At 40.0% G+C, this 23,549-nt stretch overlaps 1 protein-coding gene across 6 annotated transcripts; it reads right to left on the bottom strand.

The window, feature by feature from the left end:
- Window positions 1–1,739: 1,739 nt before the first annotated feature.
- zgc:162952 (PKc_LIMK_like_unk domain-containing protein) lies at window positions 1,740–23,265 on the bottom strand. Of its 6 annotated transcripts, none has more exons than XM_044110693.1 (10): window positions 23,088–23,265; window positions 21,953–22,020; window positions 12,762–12,952; window positions 12,020–12,141; window positions 11,491–11,539; window positions 10,669–10,818; window positions 7,126–7,299; window positions 5,403–5,486; window positions 5,193–5,279; window positions 1,740–4,207 (listed from the first exon to the last, which is right to left on the bottom strand). In XM_044110693.1, the coding sequence occupies exons 3-10, from the start codon at window positions 12,939–12,941 to the stop codon at window positions 4,103–4,105; spliced, it is 951 nt and encodes a 316-aa protein (XP_043966628.1). In that variant the 5' UTR covers window positions 12,942–12,952; window positions 21,953–22,020; window positions 23,088–23,265; the 3' UTR covers window positions 1,740–4,102. The 6 variants fall into 6 exon arrangements, with proteins under 6 accessions (XP_043966628.1, XP_043966624.1, XP_043966625.1 ...); XM_044110689.1 differs by lacking the exon at window positions 21,953–22,020 and adding an exon at window positions 21,822–21,891 and having other exon boundaries at window positions 12,762–12,955; XM_044110690.1 differs by lacking the exon at window positions 21,953–22,020 and adding an exon at window positions 21,822–21,891.
- Between the last annotated feature and the right edge of the window lie 284 nt (window positions 23,266–23,549).

The raw sequence follows: 23,549 nt of genomic DNA, 5'->3' as shown, positions 1-23,549 counted from the left end.
CTGAAGCAGTCAGGAATCCTCCAGATCACAGCTAACAGGAACCAGCTAGCATACACAGGTAACCCTATTAGATTATTTATTAATCTATTTCAAACTGATTTTTTTTTAAACCAATGAAAGCAAGTAAAGTAGAATCAGAGAAAACATGTGCACTTAAAATTAACAACAATGTAATAAGCTTACCACTGCTTCTCATTTTAAAAAGGAGCAAAAAGAAATAAAAACTTATTTAATGGGCTGCACAGTGGTGCAGTGGGTAGAGCTGCTGCCTTGCAGCAAGAAGGTCCTGGGTTTGATTCCCAGCCTGGTGTCTTTCTGTACAGAGTTTGCATGTTCTCCCTGTGCATGTATGGGTTCTCAGTAATTATCAGAAATATCTAAATAAAAACATGATATTCATATGAATGTTTAATTTGTGTCCTAAAGAACCAATTAATAAATTATATTACATAAAAGCGGAATGACAACAAACTGACTTTTATTGAAATGCAACCGCTGCTCCTCCCTGTCCTTTGTGATCACAGTCATGGTTGTGTAAATCAGAGGAAACACACAGATCAGTGTTTAGATAATCATCAATCTCACTGTTTAGACTCTGGTGCAGGGAGAGGTGGGAGGTGCAGAGTGTTGTCATGGCCCTGAAAGAGCATCTAAATCTTTAATGCTCTCTCTGTAACAGCTGAGCACTAGGAGCCGACTCCTGTTTGCTAGACTATATTTGTGTCTATTTGTCAGCCAGGTGTTTTTATATAGACTCAGAAGAGGCTCTTTGTTCTGTTTCATAATTGAAAACATTTGCATTATGTTTCCATGCTGATTATGCAGACAAGTCGTGCTTCAAAGAAAAAATAATGAAGTCTGGCTCTCTCGCAAGTGTTAAGAGCTCCAGCAACCCAACATGAAAGCAGCCATGTTTCTTAGATCATAGAACATGTTCTGTCACATCCTTCCAGCAAATCCTCTGCTTCAGTCTGATGAAGAAATGACCAGAAATCAGAGAAGTTAAAGGTGCAGTATGATGTAAATATATGTTTTTGAGCTTTGAATCATGTTATAATGATGCAACAACATTCCTGGAAATGAGTGTTGTCTTGATTGTTTCATGGATGTTTGAGAAATCATTTCATCTCCATGGCAACAATTCAGCGGTACCAGAAGTACCAGCATTAGAGGATGAAGCTCCTCCTCAGAACTGCAAATTCCAGGCATCAGAGTTTCGGCCTCACAGAGCAGCAATCCCCCGAAACTCCCCCACTCAGCTCCTTCAGACTAGCCAGAAAGCAAATAGCAAGCACATCTGCTGGACTCATTATATGAGCTACTTCTCAGATAAATGCTGGTAAAAACATATATATATATACATATATGTGTGTGTGTGTGTGTGTGTGTGTGTGTGTGTGTGTCTGCCTGTGTGTGTGTAGAAACCTGCTGATCAATAGTTCTACATATGTGTGCAATCTCAGGTATTCATGAGAAATAACTGAGATAAATATCTCTCTGGCTACCTTTGTCACTTTGATGTAAGTATGTAATTTTGTTAATCATTGCTTTTGCATTTATTTATAGTTTTCTCATAGCCAAACCAAACCTATGTCACAACACATCTTTAACAGAACTATTTTGTTTTTTTATTTTGTCTTTCTTTCATATTCTGGTCTCACATGTTTCATAATCTGTCCATCATTTCATTCTCACTGATCATGTCAAACATTCTGCACAGGAAGTCCGTTGTAGTTTTATGTCTGGATTCTGTTCTTCGGACAGTTTCTTATTTTTACAGCAGTTGGTCGTTAGTAGTAATCCAGTCAGGATTCGTATCAGTTATGAAAAGACTGCCATCCAGTGGCATGTAGTGGTATAACAGCAGAAGGGATTTTGTGGGAAAACAGCAAAAAATAAAGAAAAAACAAACAAAGCTAAAAAAAATACAAATTAAAACTGTGATGCTTTACATATTCCTTACATATTTTGGTGCGCAAATAGATTTAGCAGATGTACCTGACATCTATGTTCCATTTGGCTGGGAACTCTACCATCCATCCTGTTGATGGATGGATGGAGGCAGCTCAACAGGCTCAATGTGATCATGTTTCATCAACTCTGAACTTAAACTTAAAGCATCTCACAAAAAGAAATGATAGACAAAGAATATCACTTTATTTGTTCCATCACAAAAGTCTGGCTGATGTTAGGAAGAATGAAAGTCCGTTGCATTTTAGCTGCCTTGAAATTCTGATAACATGGAAAACCGAACTGGACCCTTACAGTACCAGAAGAACGGGAAGCATACAGAAAGCTCAGGCTTTTTAAAACACATGTTCAGATCCAAGCATGTTTAAAAATGTCAAAGGAATATATAAGCAACAGGTTACAGACAGTCTGGGTGTACTGGAGTCAAAGCAAGAATGTGATTTAAAAATCTACATATGACTCACTACGACAGTTTTCTCCACTCAAGCCGTAAAATGTTTACACGCCCCTGTTAGAGGTTTCAAAATCAGACATTGAACCTTTTATGTCTTTAGTATAATTTTTAACACTTCCTGTGCAGTTCAACTGCTAAAGCAACAAATCTGGTGCATTTCACATCTCCAGAGGAGCACCAATGAAGCTTGGTGGCGGCAACATCATGCCCTGGAATTCATATTTTTGTGAGTGTGGAGGAAATCATCAACAGTTTTAAATATCATTCAGTTTTTATGCAACGCCTTCAGGCGCTTACCATGAAGCCGGAGATGAAAATGGATTTTATTTTTTCAACAGGGTTCAAGCAGACGTTCAAATAAAAATAAAAATGGCGTCATAAGAGAAAAACTTGAAGAGGGCTGTGGATCAGATCCTCGCAGTCTGAAAACTGATTTCATCTCCAGCTTGTTTCGCCGAGAAACGTAGAAACTTTGTTGGAAAGTTATGTGTAAAATCCCTGCAAGCTTCTACCAAAGAAGGATAAATGTTGAAATGACAGCAAAGGCTGCATCAGCAAATTATCATTTTAATATTGTGAACACTAGAGGTGGGCGGATCTATCTAAAGTATCAATAATATATCAATTCCAAATTGGTATCAGTACTGGATCAATAAGTTTCAGATTTCCTCATGTAACTCTATTTCATGTTGGTGCTGTAGTTTATCTACAGCAAAAGATTTTGATTTGATCAATGTTGATCACTTTGATTTATAAAAAATACATACAAATGTTTGTTTTTTTCTATTGTTTCTGTTTATCATGTTAGTATATTATCTGAATGTTAGACACCTATAAACCTGTACAAATTCTGTCCCAGGTTTTTACAAAATAGTTCAAAAGAAACATAAAAACAACTTAAGGTCCAAAGTTTTGACGATGTATCAAACTTACATAATAAAAAGTATCCATATCAGTAACAAAATCAGTATTATTGATGCGGGATGTGGATTTACTTTGCTTTGCATCAATAACAAGTAAATAGATTTATTGATGTGTTTATTCAGTTTAGATTATAATTTAGAACTGTCACATTAAAGGCTGAAAAGGTTTTGGAATGATTTTAGTCTCACATTTTCTTTTCACTCTAACAGGGGCCTGTACACTTTACACACTTTGTGGCCTGTTGTTTTTTTCTGTGTATATGTAGAAACAAAGGATATTTTCTGTAAAACTGAGACAAGCTCTCAAAAACCTTGAACACGACGGTCAGTCTGAGGTTCCTCAGCTGTCTGCAGCCGTTTGGAGTCCGTGGCTGAACGAAGGAGAAGTCAGAACAACTAAAGCAGACACAAAGACCAAAACCTATCAGCAGATCGGATGATCTGTGTCGTTGATTCCAAACGAGTGGCGGCGACAAGCAGGACGAGGCGCGTATGAAGAGGAGGAGGAAACCTCTGAGTCGGGAAATGAAACTGGATCTACTTCGAGGAGTAACACTGATCACCTGGAAGCCACGTTAGCAAAGCGTTCAGGGAAGCCGTGGTTTGGCTAACCGCTCTCAGAAAAGACAAGTTGAGCCTGTGGTGAGAAAGCAGGAAGCATCAACAATCAGCCCCGCCTTCTTTAAACTCCCCCCTCACTTCGGCTTCCTGTCTCCACAGTGATCAATAATCCCTGCTGCTGGACACCCCCTGCTCAGCGGGCCGTCAGGTCGGGCTTCGGTGGCGGCTCCAGACCCTCCGCAGCTTCGCTCAGCTCATCCAGTAGCTCTGTGAAGGCCGGGCGCCGGAACGACTCCACCTGGGAGCAGCAGAGACAGGAAGCTGCATGAGGCCACAGTCTGGTCAGATCTAATCTGTCACTGTGCCAGTATGAACCCAGATCATTCATCAGATTCATGATCTGTTCAAATGATTCTACAACACTCTCCATTTTGTTTACCTCATAATTAGCCCATAAAAATACATAATGTATCATTTCACACAGATACCGTAGCATCATTCACTAAATCAGAATATTACTGAAAAGTCCATTTATTTAAGGAACTATTACTGAATCACATTATACCAGTGAATTCAGTACAGACTGGTGTTTTCCAGCTTACATTTCTGTTAATAACCACGATGATTTTCGGCTTGATGGAAACACAACATTTAAAACTAGGATAGTATGTCGGACCAATAAAATAAATATTGTTTATTACACAAATGTGGCTTTAAAGGTTGTTATTTTCAAAAGGTAATTTTAATCTGACAAACGAGCCTCGTCAGAAAGAATACTCAATTTATTCGTTTGGACTGTTAGATTCATACTTTGCATTCAAGTAATTGATTATTCTGACGATTAATTGAATAATCAAGTTTAAAAAGTTGGCACATTCTGCAGACATTTCATTTGACCGTTAAGCCTTTTTATACCTCATCAGAAGTAAAGTAAGAGACACAGCAAATTTTCTTTAGGAAGAACATATTTACAAGCAAAAGTTTTTCTTTGTCTTCAATGCAAAATGTTTATATTTTTTGTTCAAATTTGGCCTAATTAAATCCTTATAAAAGGATGTAGAAAACACAGGGAATTTTAATGAAGGGTTTCATGTGTGTCACTGTGAATGAGTGTGTGCATAGTGTTTTGTGGTGTGTGTGTCTCTGTGTTGTCCAGTAGCGGAGTGCAGACCTGTCCATATGGTGTCCATTTTTAATTTAAGTTCCGATCCGGAGCAGACAAATGATCATCTGACTCTTTTCTTTCTCTCTGTTTGTATGGAGAGTTTCTTCCATCTACATACCATGCAGCAGCTGGCTGCTAACTCCAGGAGGCGCCGTGGGCAGTCAGGAACCAGCTCACCGAACGCCTTCACATCCAGCCCGTAGTCCTGAAACACACCGATGCTATCATCACTCCGGCCACGCTAAAGTCCAGTTGTTACAGTGAAACGTTCATGTCTGTGCACCGCTGGATAATCCCTGCAGCTGGTGGTTCTGGTTCTGGTCTGTACCTGGGTTCTGGGGAGGATCTCTGGGTCGGCCGGGATCCTGGCCAAGATTTCACACAGAACGATGCCGAAGGAGAAAACATCCACCTGAAACAAGCAGCAGACTAATGTCTACAACGTAAAGCTCCACATTTCCATCTGTCAGTTAGGACACTAAACACCTAGTGGAGATCGAGGAAGAAGGCGGTCACCAGATGACCAGGATGAGTATTCTCAAACAGTGCCAGTGTTGACATGGACTTCATATGTTGTGGAATATTATAAACATAGAAAATGTATCTCTGGCATTAACAGTTTTTAAAGGCTGGGGATGGCAAGTGTCTTCTTCTAACAGAGCGAGTCGAGCGATCATTTCCAACACATTGTTTAGGCATCTGAGCAGAAAGAGCTACATACCTTACACCTCGGAAAATTTTAAAGTACAACTTAATTTTGAAACATTAAAGTATTTAAAGTAGAAAGAATCCAGACAGGAAGTTTATTATGAATTTTGTAGGCCCTGTCATAGAGGCTGTGGGTTCTGAAACTTCATGAGTAAGAGAGCAGACAGGCAGTAGCTACGACATGGCTGTAAATATCATGGCATGAAGATTCCAAACAGAAGACGACAAGTTTGACCTCATTTTGTAGCAAACCTAAATTAGTTTTGCTTCAGCTTGCGGCTGGCACAGGGTGTGATAAGTCAAATGAGAATCCAAAATAATTCCTAGATATTTATAAATTGTGACAGCAGAAGGAGGTTTGGTAATGAAACGCCTTTATTTCTACGTGAGAAAAAAATACATACACACAGTTTTTTTTCTTATATCAATAGTCAAATAATTATCTTGTAACTAGCACTGAAGTTGCTGAAGATCTCCAAGTAACTGACAATTTGAATATCTGAATCTGTATGTTTGAGCCAGACAAAAAAAAGCAGCTTCCTCATGTATTAAAGCAGCAATACATAACTTTTAGAAAAAATAAATAAATATTTTTTACATATTTGTGGAAACTGTCACCATGTTATGACAGTTTGGTATGAAACAGATAATCTGTGAAACAGTTGACCTTCTGCACCTTCTCCTTGTGATAACTAGAAACAACCAATCAGAGCTAGAAGGCGGGTCTTAGAGATGTCAATCACCCTAATTGTGACTCTGCTCTTCCTCCTTTTTACTTCCCATATGCTCTCTGCTACACTGCAGCTGTGGTGAGTGCTCAGGCTCTGCACTTCAATTGCTTCTCTACCATTAGCACATTTAGCAGTGAGCACATGAGAATGATTGACAGCATCGAGACCGTCCTCGCTCTGATTGGTTGTTTTTGGTCGGGAGCAGTGCATTTCTTCAGAAGACAAAAGTAGCTCAAGGGAGGAAGTGGAGGAATTTGAGCTTTTAGAGATGATCAGTCTCACAGCACACTGCAACAACTTGGTGACAGTTTCAACAAATATGTAAAATAAAAATAAAAATTTAGAAAAGCTTCATACTTCAGCTTGAAAGTATTGGAGTGCTTAAATATTTTTTGGGAAAGTCATTAATAGAAAATGCATTGGGCCCAGCATGCTACCCAGCGAGATTCCCAAAGAGCAGGGATGTAGAGCTTCTAGGAAGAAAACATTTATAATGTAGAAAAGTTTAAAAGAAGTCCAGTTTTGTAGGGGAATAGAAGCTCACATGAGGAATGCTTTAACTTCCTGCACAGAGAACTAAAACTCCTTCCTGGGAAACGACTGAGGACTCACCTTACGGTCGTAGGGCTCTCCTCGGAGCATCTCGGGGGCCATCCAGAAGGCCGAGCCCACCAATGACAACTTCCTGCCGGGATCCTTCACAGGCAGCTCCACCACTTCCCTCGCCAGCCCAAAATCTGTCACCAAGGCCTCCCAGCCCCGAGGAGTCACTCGGACCAGACAGTTCTGGAGGGACCGACGAGAAGAGAACCGCAATGTGAGAATCTGACAGCAGAGGGCAGCGTACATGTACAACTTAAGAAAAATAAAAGCTTGATGGATTCATTATGTCATCGTTAGAGACAGACGTTGTCATGGAGCAGCTTCACATTTATCTGTCATCAAGGGTTGACCGGTTCTGACTGTCAGAACCTTTCAACCTCACTAAATAATTCAACTGGACCACATGCAGAGGCCAAACTCAGTGGCCCGCTATGGAGCAGGCAAGCCTCCAATTCACTGATTAACTCTTCATCATGCATTCTGCTCTTTAATAAAAAGCAACAGCTTTTAATGGAGACAGAACCTGGGCTGTTTACAGTCTGTGAGCAGGAGGTGTGATGACAGAGAGGTGCAGGAAGTGGGAGATCTGATTGCATAACATTAAGTGGTCCCAGATATGTGTGCGATGTCTAATTGGAGCTTTTTATGTGGATTGATGGGTGAAAGCATGGTTCGCGTGGAGTGCTCTGTGTGCGTACACATGATGTGGTTGGAGTCTGGCTCGGATATCAGAAACCTCTTCCCTCTACTAACCTTTCATTACGAGGCCTTACAGAGGGAAAAACCTCACTTCAAGACCTGAGCTCTAAATTTAGCAGCTTCGTTTAGTCACTTCTTTGGCAGGAAAATCAACAGCTTTAGAGACAGAAATGGAAAGAGCAGCAGACAAAAGGAGGAATCCCGAAAGCTCCAAAGAGAACGGCGGCTTCTCACACCTTCACAGATTCTGAGTCAGTTCAGGAGTCGTTTCAACGTCACGAGCTGCATTTCATTTACAAATGTGTGCAAAACTTTGTCAACATTCTGACAATGTCAGAAAAAACTGCACAAATAAGTTTGTTCACACATAAAAAGAAACTTGCTACACTGTCATCATCCAGCTGTCGTCGTCTCCTTCATGGTTTGCGCCAGCGGCAACATCCAATTGTTGATCATGTGACTTGTGTGATGTCAAAAAGTGTTTCCATATCAGTTTGCCAAATAAACTGGTTTCTACACAGCTAAACAACAACCTCATCCCAAAACTTTTTATTGAAAAGCAATTGTTTTTCCAAAATTGTCATGGTTTCATAAAGCAAATTTGTTTTTGAAATTTTAAATATGGAAACACAGCTATTCACATTTAGGAGTTTTGAAACCATGTAGTCTGAAAATTTATATATTTACCAGATGGTGATCAGAACTGGCGAATTTTCTAGCCTGGTTAGGATCATAGATCTGGTTATTGTTTTGTTTTGTAATAAATGCACTATAATGCATTATCAGGTCTAACAACACTCTTCAGTGTGGATGCTACTACTGAAAAAAAAGACTCTGAGGCAACCATTTTCAAAATCTTTGAGGTAACAGAGATGAACACAAGAGACTGAAATAATACTCAGGAAAGAAAATGTGGTAAAATATTGTATTATTGTTGCACAATAATACAATATAACATATTATTGTTTGTGATCCTAGTTACTATGACAACAGAAGGAAAACAGACATCTTGGAAAAGATTATCACTTTATGTTACATCTAATATATTTGAAAGTACATTTTAAAAGTCAAATCTTTGTCAAAATGTATTAAATTTTGTCCTACTTTGTGGTCAAAAAATTAGTCCAGGGGCCACAAATGGCCCTGGGGCCCCACTTTGAACACAATGGTTTCGACCATTTTCACTTTGTCTACAGAAATCTACCCTATCTGGATCAGCAGGTTTTGCCTTGTAGAGGTTTGACGCAAACCAACAACTCTCTTAGAGAATTAGACCGGAGCCAAGTGAGGAGCCACTGGGTGACAGCCAACAGTCTGCAGTTAGCAACAAGCTATTAACATAACAACAGAGGCTGTCATGATGCTGCTTTGCATTTCTGGTGGCTTCTTCTGGAAAACCTGGCAACCGGAGGCGAGAGGGCACCTACACACAAGTTCACCCACGCAGCAATTTACAGAGGCTCTTCAAGGCCTGATACTGTCACTGAGGATAAACATGCAGACGGAGACTTCCTTCAATGTACCGCGAAGGGTCAATGCTGGAATTAATTCAGGTAAAATGCAAAATAAACTACAAACATAGAGCTGGCTAGATAAAGACCCCCTTTGCAAATATTCATATCTGTGTGCTTATTTCCAGTCTCAGCGCTGAAGTCATGCTGCGGGCAACAAGTGTATTATTTCCTCAGCAGATGGTTCACACTCGTTTCTGCTTAATTTATACAAGAACAAGCATGCAGAATTAAGCAAGGAGGAAATAAAAAACAATATTTTAATAAGAAAAGACCAAATAAGTCAAGATGCATTACTTATTTTCTGTCACGGTTGCCACGTTCTGTAGCAAAACCTGGGTACATGAAGAGGAAGGCGGGTTTCAGTCATGAACCAGAACTAGTGGAACATTACACAAAAGTAAGCCCAGCTGTTGTGTAATGTCACTCTCAATTACGGTAAGTAGACAATATTCTGTTCAAAGAATTGAAAATGTGTCTCATAAAAACAACTGAACTTGTTCAGAAATGCAGTACAACCATAGAAACACGAGAATACAGATGGCCACATAAAAATCTGCTTTAACAATAACTTGTGAGAATCAAGTTATTGTTTCTCCATTTTTTGGGACTGCAATGTGATTCATGATCTACACTGTTAATCCCTAACTACGTTAAAGTGCTAATCACAAGGGTTCTCTCACTTCTTTAAAGGACTCTGAAATAAACTGTATTAAATTCAGATATGTTCTCTGGTCAAAACACATTGCCAGAATTTATTTACTTTTATTTGCAAATGCATAAAATGGAATATTTTCAAAGCTTTTTAGGCATTAGCACCACTGAATAATGGAAGCCTAGGAAACACAATCTATGAACCAGTCAAACCAGGAATTTTTTATTTTAAGTAGGACTCGGACTTTACTGCGTTCATTTCAATTAATTAATTACACACATTTTAATTTATTTTTTTTTAAAATTAACACAGTTACTGACAAGTTGTTTTTTACACACAAAAGTCCTGAACTGGAACCTTTGTATTGTGTTTCTCTTACGCCTGAAAATCTGACAGTTTGTTAGTTTGAGTCCCCAATAATTTTAAGATGAATGCAGATTGTTTTAAATTGTTTGCTATTTGTGATACAGCTTATTCTAAATAAATTGAAAGTGAAATTTCGGATTTTTAAAACCTGGTAAGTAACCAATCAGTTCTTGTCCTGTCTGACGTGATGACACACCACCAGTCATTACTTCAGTACTTTTTCAGGTGTAAAAATGTCTCCAAAACCCAGATTGTTGGACATCGTCTCCAGTATTGACAACAGATACGCCTGAGTTCTGGTTGGAGGTCTGGTGGCCTCACCTTTGAGTTCAGATCTCTGTGGTAAATGTTCTTGTAGTGCAGGTAGATCATTCCTCTGCTGATGTCACAGGCCAGGTCCACCTTCTCTCTCCAGCACAGGGGAACATCTTTCCTGGCCAGCAGCTCCTCCAGGCAGCCGCCGTTTACGTACTGAAACATGCAGCCAGTGTTCAGGTTAAGGACTGCGTCAAAAGAAACGCGTCAAACAAACAGAAGTTTACACCTAATGGGTGATGGACATGCAATCACCCATTCCCTCTGGGAACAAACACAGAGGGAACAAACACAAGGTTCACTGGACCAAGTGACCCATCCCACTGCACAGGTCGATATTGATGATGTGGATGTTTTCACTAACAGGACTGTGCGCCTCACTTCTGGATCACAAGCACGCCACTTTAAGAAACCTAAGAAAATCAAGAGGATTTGTCACTTTGGACAATGGAGTGAAAACATGTGAGCTTTTGTCCAGACAGTGCAGCTTCATGGTCCTCAGTGAAGACCTGCAGGACACAACTCTCAAACCTTCAACAACAGTCGCCCCTGAGAGACCATTATCCGCTGTCTGGCAAGTAAGAATGCACAAATTTACCTGCAAGCCAATTTTCGTAAAAACTTTCTAAAAAAAAATGATAATGAGGAATTCATATTTAAAGCAAGAAACTGTAACATATTGGTTGGACGGAAAGTCTCACAGCAAACAGTTTCATAGTGATTATAGTATATCAGATCAACATTTCTTGTTTCTTGTCTTCATAATAGACAAAGCGAAAAACAAAAATGTATTAATGGTAATCTTGAGAAGCAGAAAGCAGAACTAACCTCTAAGATGGGGTACAGTTTGTCTTCTTTCACACAGATACCCAGATACCTGAAAAAAAGAAGACATTTTATTATCTGTGCCTTTATTCCTGAGCCTGTTAACTCACATACAGCAGTGATGACTTTTGCCTATCGAGTAACGATTAACATATCATATTGTCACTTTCCTTAAATAATGGCCCAAGTCATTTTTTGCCAAAAATGATTTTTTTCTATTTCATAAATCATCTTTAGGCAAAAAGATCACCTTGGTAAAAACATTATTTTAGGCAGGTGACAATTTTATAAATACCCTGGCTTGTATTTTTTTTTTAAAGAAAATGTGTATGCATGTTGTCTGAAAGTTACGTTTTCGTGTTTGTCATCACTGTAGAGACGGATAAGGAAAGGAAAAGGCCACATGTGGAGAGACTGTCTCAAACTACGTTGCTCTCAGTAGACTAAGGAGGTTTTAGATGGCAGCTTTAGACTGAGCCCTGCTTGTTGTAGCTTTGGCTGATCTGAGACTGGGACGGGTCGGTGCTTTTACCTGACAACGTTGGGGTGAGAGAGCTTCTGCAGCAGGCTGATCTCTCGCACGATGCTGTCTTGGTCCACATCATTTTTGTAGATCTTCACTACCATCACCTTCCGCGTAGTGCTGTGAATCACCTGAGAAGCAGCGACACGCTTTAGACAGAGGAAACCCTTACTGTTTGCTTTCTGAAAGCCATCTCAGTAGACAACGACTATTGACGCACCTCAAGAAAAATGAAAAACAAAAGTAAGAACAAGAAGGATTGGTTAAAACGTGGATTGGTATGACTGAGTGAGAATGACGCACTTCACTAAGTTGTAGTTACATTTCCAAATAACTGGGGCAGAAGGAAAAAATAAAGTTAACTGTGATGAAGAATATTGAGGACGAGGAGAAGAGGTGAGAAAAACCAGTCAAGACAGAGAACAAAGGCTGCTTCTCAGCCAAGTTCTGCCTGGACAAATTCAACCTCTAATTATTCCAAACAAACTCCTCAAACTAATTCCAGCTCATTTCATCAGCAACATTTCTGACAGCTTGCTCTCCCTGTTGCTGCGCAGCAAAATTAGCTTTAAAATGAGAATTATGTAAGGTGGGAGAATTTTGTGCCCACACAGTTTCTAAAGCTGGTGGGCCAATTACAGAATGGCAAGAATGTCCTTATTAAGAGGCTCAAACAAAGCCAGCTTTGATGGCAGCTCAGATGTAGAGCAGCAACGTGTAAATCAGGGGGGAGGACGGCGAGACGGAGCACCTTGTAGACTCTGGAGAAGAATCCGCTCCCGATGAGTTCAGCCCGGAAGTTTTCCCAGAACTCCAGTTTGCGTACGGCCGTGCGGAGCTTCTGCCAGCGGTCCACATGGTAGTACCTGTCAGAAGACTCGCCGTACAGGGTGGGGCTGCTGGGCTCCGAGGACGAGTCCACATCGCACATCCTGGAGACGTCTGCTGGAAAATAGAGGAACACGCAATGTCGGGTGTCATGCGCATACAAAAACTCTGGTGCAAAGCATGCAAAATCACAAACAGGACGCTATGTACACCAAGCAAAACAAAAGTCATAAAAGAAGAACATGCTTAAAAAAAGTTATTTTAATTAATTAGTTTTGTGACAATTTGAAAAGTGGAGAATTTACAAGCATGTGTGCAAAGTCACTGTGGCCCTGGACGTGTGAAAAACAAATGTAATTTAGTTTTATTAGCGTTTTACTCGATCCGACGTGTTGCATGTTGAAGCAGAATTTCCACTGCAACTAAACCGATTGAGGCGTCACAAAAGAAGACAACCAAAAGGGCAATTTATGCATTTAGCAGCATGAAAGTGATTCTGGATGAAAGAGAAGCTCATGAAAGGCCCGGCCTCACAATCCACTTATTAACTGCATAGATGAGGCAAAGTGCTTCCACTCTGCAGACAGAAACAAAGACGCTGCATCATGTGAGGTTTAACAAAAAAGGCTGAGGTGATCATTCACCACAGGCAGAGACTTGTAGCTGTGGTTTTTTATGGTAGCGCCTTAATGATGAGGGGAAACACTATGTCTCTAGATAATCCGGATATTATTATAAATTATTAAGTTGTATTCAAAAGGTTTCAATAATACATTTCCTTCCTCTGTACATGAGCGTAGATGTTTTGTGAAATTTTGTTTGGTACATGGTTGGATGGTTCTGAGTCACCTGATGACATCATAATGTAGAGCTGTGTATCTTCTGCATAGTTATGGCAACTAATCTTATTTCCTGTTATAAGCATATAGATATTGAATAATAGGGCTCCACATTCTCCACACGTGACTGCGATGAGAAGCTCCATATTGAAACAAAGAAATCTATGTTCTTCATGTATTATGTATTCTTTAATATTGGACAAGAGTCTGTGGATTTTCCACAGTCTGTATTCATGTGGATGAAACTGAACACTTTGACTAGGCCATTCTCAGTATGGTGGTGAGTACAGAAACCAGACTGAAAGACATCAAAGCAGTTAGTTATAGTTTGAAAGCTATCTAACTGTTTAAACAGCTTTTCCAATGATTTTGCTGATGAATGGAAGTTTGGAGATCGGCCTGTGATTCTGCAGTAGAAAAGTTAAGGAAAGTTGTCGGCATGACATCAAGACAGCAGAAAGAGGAGCTTAATTAATAAGCTTTTATATTTAAGTAGTTGAAATTGTCTAAATTTCTTATGCATTTATTATGTCTGAGCATAGCGTTGATATTCGACTTAGTGTGGATGTGCAGATTAATCTACTAATTTTCTCTGGAAAGAAGTTGGCAAATTCATTGCAGGTCATGTTTGGTGTTTCGGTCACAGGAGGGTTTATGAGCCTGTCAACTGTTGCAATACTACCAAATCTCGAGTATTGTTAATTTTTTCTTTTTTTATATATGAATTCCCCAAAGAATGTTTCGCTTGCATGTTTTAGTGTTGAGTGATAGCTTTGCTGTCTTTCTTTGTAGATTTCATAATAAACGTGAAGTTGAGTTTTACGACAGTTTGCGCATGTCTCCATGGAGATTTGTTTCTACCAGACACTATCTTCACCTCAGAGGAATTAATAATATCTGAAACTTTAGAATGGATGTCACCTACCAACACATCTACATGGTTACAGAATAAAGGTGAGGAGGAAGAGTAGATTTGATTAAAAGTTTCTCCTGTATTGTTAGAGAAAGAACATTTTGAAATAGTTTCTGTTTTGCTAAGTGAGTCAACAGTGACTGTACTTTCAAAGACAACAGAGATGTTGTCTGTTGTCTGTGCCTGGAAAACACTCAGGTTATCTTTTGTCTGATTAAAATGAGTTGGTGTACCTAAAACATTTTTTTTCATAGCACTCTACATTTCTTGGATTATTCTCAATAAACCATTATTTTCACAGATTTTTTTTTCCATGCTACTGTAATTTTCTATATGACTGTGCTGAATCATTAGTTGTAGCTGAAACTTTCCTAATAATTGTTCTCCACTCAGGTGAGTCCTGACCTGCCTTCATCCTGACCTTCGCTCGGCTACAGTGAGCTAGCGTGACAGCAGAGAAGGTCAGACTCTGTTCACTCTTTAGTCACAATGATGTCGGTGGAAAGCGCACGCTGACACGCTAACACAATCAACAAGCTTTTAACAATCAAGTCGGGGGACTCAACCCCAGCTATTCATGCTGCTTTTGTTCATTTGGCTTCAGACTAAACAATTATGGTTGAAATGCTGTCAGAGAGAAATGCTTACAGTGCAGCCATTGAATCTGCCATTCTGTGCCTCTCTGCTCTCCTTTGTTTTGTCATTTTGCCTGCTTTTCTGTCCTGGCTGTTTGGTCTCCACTTTTGTTTTTGCTTTGATTTCTCCTCAAGTGATAACTTTTTTCCACTTTGTTTATGACGGACAAGATGCACACAAATATGTTTAGTTTTTCTGTTGTTTCTGTTTGTCATGTTCATATGCTAAGTAGCGCCTGCAGCTGTACGGCAGTACGCACTGTGCATATCTTGAGATTTTCCTCCAAGTAAAACAAAATAGAGGAATTATAGTTATTGGATATTTTTAATCCTCTTTACTATTAACAAAACTGTGAAGAAAAGGTTATTTTGTGTCAAAACATCCTGTGCATAATCCACATCTGTGTGCGTCTGTGGTGGTGGGCACGTTGCCGTTCTAAACCTAAGTCCTACTGGAAGTTTAAAGGCGTCAGTCACACTTGAATTATATTGGTATCGGTAATACTGGTGCTATTTTCACTGACACCAACTATTTAGCATTGCATTCCTCTAGTGTGAACAACGGAACCTACTGCTTTCTGTTTGTACTGCTAGTTAAATTCAAATGAATAAACCTTCTAAAAAGAAAATAACAGATTCATTTCCAAACTGACAGAACAGTATTCCTACATTTCTTTTCCACTTCTTCTCTCTATCCAAACATGGATCTCTAACACCATGTCTGTGTCAGAAAATGTTTGCTTTTTGAAAGTTTGGCTCACTTCATACTGAGGTTAAATTACCGCCAGGTGGACTCTAATTGGTTACATGGTGACTTCTGAGGGCAATAGTTTGGACCAAATTTTATTTAAGGCTGTCAAAGCAAAGAGGTATGGATATGCATTACTTCAAATTCATTTTTGCTCCACTTCACAGTTTAAAAGCCCAACAGAATACATTAATGTTTTGACGCATTGGACGGCCTGGCAACAGCTTGAGCTTTCTGTTGTTCTTTTCTTTACCAACTGAGTAGGAAGGTTAGACAAGCAGAGAGCAGTGAGCCTGACCTGTCAGGGCAAACAAGCAATACCAAGGCTTTCAGAGACCAGATGGTGACTTCCTGGAAAGGCTTCCTCAGCGCCCATTAAAGTTCCACTGCCAACACCAAAGCAAGACTATTTTCCCTGGAGCAAAGTATCCAAACATGAGGACTATGCAGAGTCCTCATGCATTTTACTTTAAAGTGTGTGTCCTGTTTGAAGTAGTCAGGGGACGTCACGTCATTAGGTGATGTCAAGGTGGTTGAATCTAAAATTCTCACTGAAAGGTCACGTGTGTGGAAAAAAAAAAAAGACTAACCTGTGTCTCATTCCACCAAGAAGGTGTAAATAATACCAGCGACACACATAGCACTGCCTGACTGCCTGGCTGTCCTCAGGCAAGAAGCACGCAACAGAAAATGTGGACTCTCAGGTACACACTTCACCACCTTTTCTTAGTTAAGGTGAAAACACCCTGCAGGCCTGGCAGTATAACCCTGATTCATCTACAGCCATGAGGCCTCAAATTTCAAACAAAAATGTATTAATCCCAGAGGGAAATTGAACATTTTAACTCATATCACACTTTTTTTTTTTCAAGAAGTCGCTAGACATGCTGATGGCTGTGGGCAGGAAGGAGCTCCTGTAGCAGTCTGTAATACAGTGTAACCAGAAAAGCCTATGACTGAAGACACTCTGTTGTTGTAAAGCAGTCTCATGAAGAGGATGGTCAGGGTTGTCGTTGTTTTGTTTTTTTGGGGGGATTTTATGAATACTCGTTCTTTGCATCATCATCTCCAGAGGTTTTACAGTCGGCTCCAGAACAGAACCAGAACAGAACTGGCTTTCTTCATCGGGTTGTTAAGCCTTTTAAAGTTCTGTTGCTGCTACCCTAACAGATGACGACAGAAGACAGTGCACTCTCCACAGACTAAAAAAAATATACAAAGCATCTTGCTGTAAACACCAAGGTGAACCAGAGCACTGTCCTGAAAACACAGCAAACTCTGTAGACCAAACAACATGTTCCATGAGAAACAGGGTACCTCACCCCAGAACAGAGGACTTTTCTTGAACCAGGCCTGGGATTGAGAGCTTCCTAGCAACTTTGTGATGGTTCAGTTCTTAGCTCCTGGGAACCGGCTGGCCCAGCCTTAAAACAGCCACGGTAAGCCACCTCCTCATGGGCCCACCCCTCACAAACAGAAACGTTGAGGTCAGCTGCAACATGAACCAGGTGGCGGGCAAGGTCCTGTCACTTCCCATAATTACAAAATGGTTATTTGTGGACCTCCATGAGAACCGACTCCTCAGTAACACAAGTTATGTACAGGAAAAGGTGAACGGACCAGTCAGGCATAACATTATGACCTGCACTGACACTGGTGCTGGTGATCGATGCACTATGTACTCAGTAGTTTGAACTACAGTGGTTTATCTGTTGGATCAAACCACAATGTATACTCTCCATGTGCATCAGTGACCAGTTGCAGACCAGAAAACCTCATGAGAGCCGAGGTTCTGGAGATGTGTTACAATTTGTCAACACTGAGGACAGTAAACTCAACTATATATAAAGGGCATTATCAATTAAAATCAATTATTCTTATTCATATTAATGTTTACTTCTTGCCTTGTACTTCCAGTTTAGGTTCAGTTTAGATTAGGTCACACCATTTGCATCTCTCTTAGGCAACACCATTTTGTAACTTCCCTTCAATGTTTTCATGTTCGGAGAATTAGACATGAAATAATTCCCAGTCAGAGATTCCAAAACCCTAATGAGGATGGAAGCATTTAGACACAACTCTATTATGGCTGTAAAATGTCCTGCTCTGTGGTACACCAACTAATAAGTGGTTGATGCAGCAACCCAAGCTCCATGGGAGATACAACAGTAGAAGCTACGGGAAGGAAATGCAGCAGCGATAAATTGTGGGAATGTTAAAACAATTTAATTTTGAGGAGATTATGCTAGCTACCACACCCCTTAAATCAGTTTTCAAGCTAGTCAGAACCTTAAGAATTAAGAAATAGGGAGATAAAGGTGGACTTTAATGATGCTTTTGAGAGGTCAGTACTTTTTTCTGAACATTACATATTCAGACTTTAAGACTCAAGTCCTGCATTTAGGAACGATGTCCTGCATCGTTTTGGATGTTTCCGAATTGAATTCAGTTCAGCTCAGTTCAATTGAACTCAGAGGAAAGTTGCATATTGCCAAAAATACAAATGCAGACTAGGCGGTAAAGAAAGTTGTGAATCTTGATTAACTAAACTGAATCACAGAGATAAAACACACCTTCTATACTACAAACTCCTGTTCTGTTGGTGGCTGTAAACATCATAAACAACAGTGTTTTTCCAAATGCGTTCAGGCCTTTAGGGAATCTGAGACTGTCAACCCCCGGCAGCTTCTATCTCTGTGGTAAGGCAGCGGTCTAAAAAAACAGGCAGATTATATTACACAACAGAGTGACGCCCCGACCGCTTTGAGAATGCCAGCAGACAGAGTGTTTTGGGGTTTTTTTTTCCAGAAAAGATCATTTCTCTCTGATAAACAATATGTCGCTTGTACAAAATGGTTGAGTGGGTTAGAAAGGACGTCGGAGGTCAGGAAAATTGCAGAGACCACACAATGTATCGCTATTCCTGTCAACAGCTTCTCACCACTATGACAGCCCAGAACTCAAGCCAAACTGCAAAGTTTGTCGAGTTCATGCCATGTAGGAAAAATCTTTTTTCATAGTGAGGGCCAGTTCAGTTGGTATTGGACCCAATAGCCATTACTGGATACGATTTCAGGCTGAGGCCACTATGCACACAGCATGGTTATGTGCAACCAGTGACATCATGAATTGTGCATAAACAATTGTTTCAAATACAGCAATACAAATAAAATACCTAAGTATTAGCATATTACTGGTGGACCTTGTCTAAGAAGCCAAGAAGTCAGTTGAGAAGGAGAAACATTTCTGATCTGTGTTCATTTGGAGTGATTACAGTAATAGTAACTGAGGAGAAAAGTCCAGAACTCAACACGGGGTTAGAATGGAGAGTCAGAAGACAACAGGGAAGCTAACTGGAACACAGAAAGCAACTTTATGTTTACATTAATATTCATCAGCCCCTAGGCAGAAAGAAATTGGAAACATCAGCAGGAATATTTGTGAACACACAGAGAGGCTGCTGGTGGTTCTAAGCATCATTAATGGAAATTTATCATGAGAATAATAAATCAGAATTCTTATAAGGAATTTATCATGATAAGTGATACAATATATGATAAATTACTCACACATCAAAAATTGTTAGGTAGCCTTTGAAGAACATTTGTGCAAACTGTGATGACTGTCTCACCTTCAGCAGTTCCTACATTATTAAATTATGATGTGTTGCAGAAATTCATACATTTATTATCATATTTGAGATAAAAATAATACTTCATGTATTATATTTATTTAAACTCATATACTGGATCCATCATATAGAATTTGTTGACAGTTTTTGTGGAAAAACAAAACAAAACAAAAATATAGTAATAATGACAACAAAAAATCCCCAGAATAATTTAAGAGAGCTTAAGAATATTTCAGGAGGCTTCAGAAACTCATGATGCCACTGATCAGGAGTCATAATCTATCAACTATTTCTAATAACCTAAATAAAGTGGATTAGAATGAAACATGTTTTCATAAAATAAGAGTTTAAATAAATTTTACATGAAACGTGACTTTTATCACAAGAATCACCAGAATCACCAAATATCAAGTAGAGTTCAATACACAAAGATAAACTGATTCACCATGATTTAGGCACAAATGGGTTTGATTATAAGTACAAAAGATGTAGGATGGGATGAAACGCCAAAGCATTGAAAAAAAATCCCAGATCAGAGCATCTTTAGGTTATAACTGGAGCATAACACATGATTGTGAAAGATGATTACTGAAAACCATAATTTCCTACATAAATAGGCCACATAGTTATGAAAAAGGAACTCAGGTTCTGAGCAGACAGCAGGTAACAGGACACTATTCTGACACATCGTCTTTGGACACGGTTAGACATGCTGGATGCTGAGGAAAATTCATCCTATTTGCGGACAATGCAGAGCTAAACATATTTGCAGTACAGTGCGTTCATCTGCTTAAAGCAGCATTTCATCCTGATTAAACACTCAGAGCAGGTGGTGCGACGGCAGTGATGCAGAAACATCAGGCCCTGTCCTTTAATTAAGCCTTGGTTCAGAGTTGAGAGGAGCTGAGCATCAAAAGGCATTTTTTATGCCATCCAAATAGTTTCTTTTAAAGACATTCCTGACAACAACACCTTTGGCTGCAGTAGAACCAAAAACCTTAAAGTGTTTCAACAGTAACTTTGTGGTATGGACCAACACAAAGTAAATATGCAAACTTTAACAAAAAACTAAGACTTTTCAAACATGAACCCATGCTGTGACAGCAACGCTGGTGTGTTGCCTTGATTCTTTCATGCAGATTTAAGAAATCTTTATTTTCCTGTGTTATTTTGAAGAAGTCATTCTTCAACAACTAAAAACAAAGGAGTGCTCACTCAGAGTAGCATGGGTCTTGGATAAGCACAAAAAACCTTCATTTTTAAAATGCAGGAGTTTATATCTTAAGAAACTCCAGCAAAAATGTTAAATTTATATGTCATTTTGAATGACATTGTATTTCCTTGTGTTTATTGTTCTTTTGTGGAAATAAACTTTTGATTACAAGAGTTTCTGGCTTGATCAATGTAATAAATGGAGATCCATCAATTATCAAACACCCTCATCTCTAGTGGGGTTGCTGGGAGTGCTGGTGCCTTATCTCTCATGGTCAGCAGGCGAGAGGTGGGGTCACCTCTACAGGTCACCAGTCCATGGTCAATAAATGGACCTTAGACTATTTTATTTCGAGGTTTATTGGCTTTAGTGGCCTTTTTTGAGAGTAGTTAGGCAGGAAAGTGGATAATGAGAGAAGGGGGAAGACATGTGGCACAGGTCACCACCACAGCACCCGAACCTTTGGCTATTTTAAAAGTGTCTTTGTGGACCTTTAAGATTTGCATTTGAGTAACCCTGATACACGCTCATAACATCACTGGATGGAGAGACTAGTCATGGATTACACATTTTTGGACCCTTTAATTTGGATGAAACAACTGAAGGGCAAAAAATTAATATTTCTTTGAATTGTAGCTTTTTAACCTAGCCATATTTTCAGATTTCCTGTCAAAGTTAAACATTTTTTTACTCAAAAACGTGGTGGGCCTGTAGGTGACCCTATCACTGGGCTTAGCAGGTTTCTTGCGGGAGACCCTGAGTATCAGAATAATTGTGGCTGAATAAAAATGAAGTGCACACCACACTTTTTAGATTTTATCAGTAAAAAAAAAAATTGAAAATCATCATCACTTCCTTCTGCGTCACACTTATATGCTCCTTAGTTTTGGTCTGGTAAACAAAATCTGAGGAAAATTTTTAAAGGTCTGAGGTGCAGGAACAGTTTTATAAACCACTGCAGTTTAAGGAAAGGCTGGAGAGCGTGTGAATACTTAAGTACTTACTCCACTGGTTTAACATATTATTCATGTGCATCCTGTAGGTTGTGGGGGAAACCACAGGTCTCTGCAGAAACTGAGGAGGAACCACATACATGCAACAACACATGAGCACAGACACACAACCACAAAGCTACCTAACAGATAGCTGGCAGGCAGACCACAGTGACAGCGAGGGAGCAGGGAGGCTGACGGGCACGTTGCACTGTCACAAAGGAGATGAAATGTGTTAATACATAAAAGAGACAAGGGAGATGTCTGCAAAGCTTCTGTTACAGTTCAGTTTGAGTCCTGCAGCAGCGGTTCCCAGCCCGGCTTCATCACACCCTCACAGCCACGGCTCGGTGACAGGAAGCGCTTTCATCACGCTGCTCCATCTACCCGACTACCAAACTAACAAGAAAAAATCCAGCTTTCACAGAGAATAAGGCAAATATTTGACTTCCATGACAAAATGAACTGTTTCCTATCCTGGATCTGGTTAAAATGTTAATTTACTAAAGAAACAGTGTTATGTTAAATCAACTTTTGAGCTTTACATCCTGTTATAAAGTCATTCAATCATCAAAAACATACATTTAGTGTCGCTTTGATACTTTCGTGCATGTTTGAGAACTCCTTTAATCTCCATGGCAACCATTCAACTGTGCAAAACGCCCGGGTAGACCTAGCCCCACCTTTGAAACGTAGCTCCTCCTCAGAGCTGCAGGTTCCTAACTTCAGAGCTTCTGCCTCACAGAGCAGCCCTTTAGACTGCTTAAATAAAACTACAAATCTAAAGAGTCAAGACAGAAGAGGAACGGAACAGTCACTTAGTAATATGAAAGATTTGGAATATTAGTCTGGTTAAACTTTGCCAGGATCCCTTTTACATATTCAATGCTAAAAAAAAAAGGATGATCTAGGTTCGAAGAAGATCTGCACTTGAGATGGAACTTGCAAAGAAGGAAGGATGTTGCCTGTGGCAAAAGCAGTTTGCAGGCATTTAAAAGTTTCAGAGTCATCCACAAATATAAAAGTCTAATAAATGTTATACAATAAGATCAGGGCCAGGAGGCACAATCTGGGAATTCTCTTTTCTCTTTCCCCTATGGTTGAGCTCATTCAGATGGTCCACTGTCTGCACTGGGACCCATTGCTGGGATAACTGGTCTGTTCTCCTCTGCTTCATGTCAACTCACTCCACTTTTCTTATTTTTTAAGGCTGATCTCTCTTGTTGGAAATAAAAGCCCAGAATCAAAAGTTGCACCTCCGTGGCAGAGCAGACTCACCTAGAACCAGTCTCTGCTCCGGGTGCAGCTTCAGGAAGATGAGCTCGGCTTTAACGTGTCGATGGGAGCGTCTCCTCTATCCGCGGCAGCCCGGTCCGTGTCTCCCCCAGCAGCGAGCAGGACGGCGCTCAGGTCCCCGCTGCTGACTTCGGAGCGGTCTGTGCGGCTGACGGGCCCTCCTCCCTGCGAATGCATGCCTCTGCGGTTGCCTAGGCAGCGGCTGCTCGAGAAGGTCGGGGGATGGAACTCCGCCCACACGGAGAACAGTTACGCCGGCGCCTGGGGGCGGGCAGGTCGGACAAGTGGGATCAGCGGGTCTGAGCTCATGGGAATTCCTTCGAGGTCGATCATGTTCAGTTCCAGGTTAGAAGATTTGAATAACAATGTAATAATGAAACAACGTTTAAAGAAGAAGAAGAAAAAAGTCTATCCAGAAAGAAATGTTCCTTGTGCTGTAAGGTC

The sequence above is a fragment of the Gambusia affinis genome, linkage group LG03 (assembly GCF_019740435.1).
Source record: "Gambusia affinis linkage group LG03, SWU_Gaff_1.0, whole genome shotgun sequence".
NCBI lineage: Eukaryota > Metazoa > Chordata > Actinopteri > Cyprinodontiformes > Poeciliidae > Gambusia > Gambusia affinis.
Note: the sequence above shows the minus strand (reverse complement) of the source record. Positions and strands in the feature narration are given on the sequence as shown.

What these genes read in the sequence shown, in the direction of transcription:
- zgc:162952 (XM_044110689.1), bottom strand. Translation starts at nt 21,852, where the DNA reads ATGCACATGAATAATATGTTAAACCAGTGGA. An exon ending in TCTCACCCCAACGTTGTCAG is followed by an intron (nt 11,540 to 12,019) that starts GTAAAAGCACCG and finishes TCTTTTTTTCAG; the next exon opens with GTATCTGGGTATCTGTGTGA. An exon ending in AGATCCTCCCCAGAACCCAG is followed by an intron (nt 5,280 to 5,402) that starts GTACAGACCAGA and finishes GGTGTGTTTCAG; the next exon opens with GACTACGGGCTGGATGTGAA.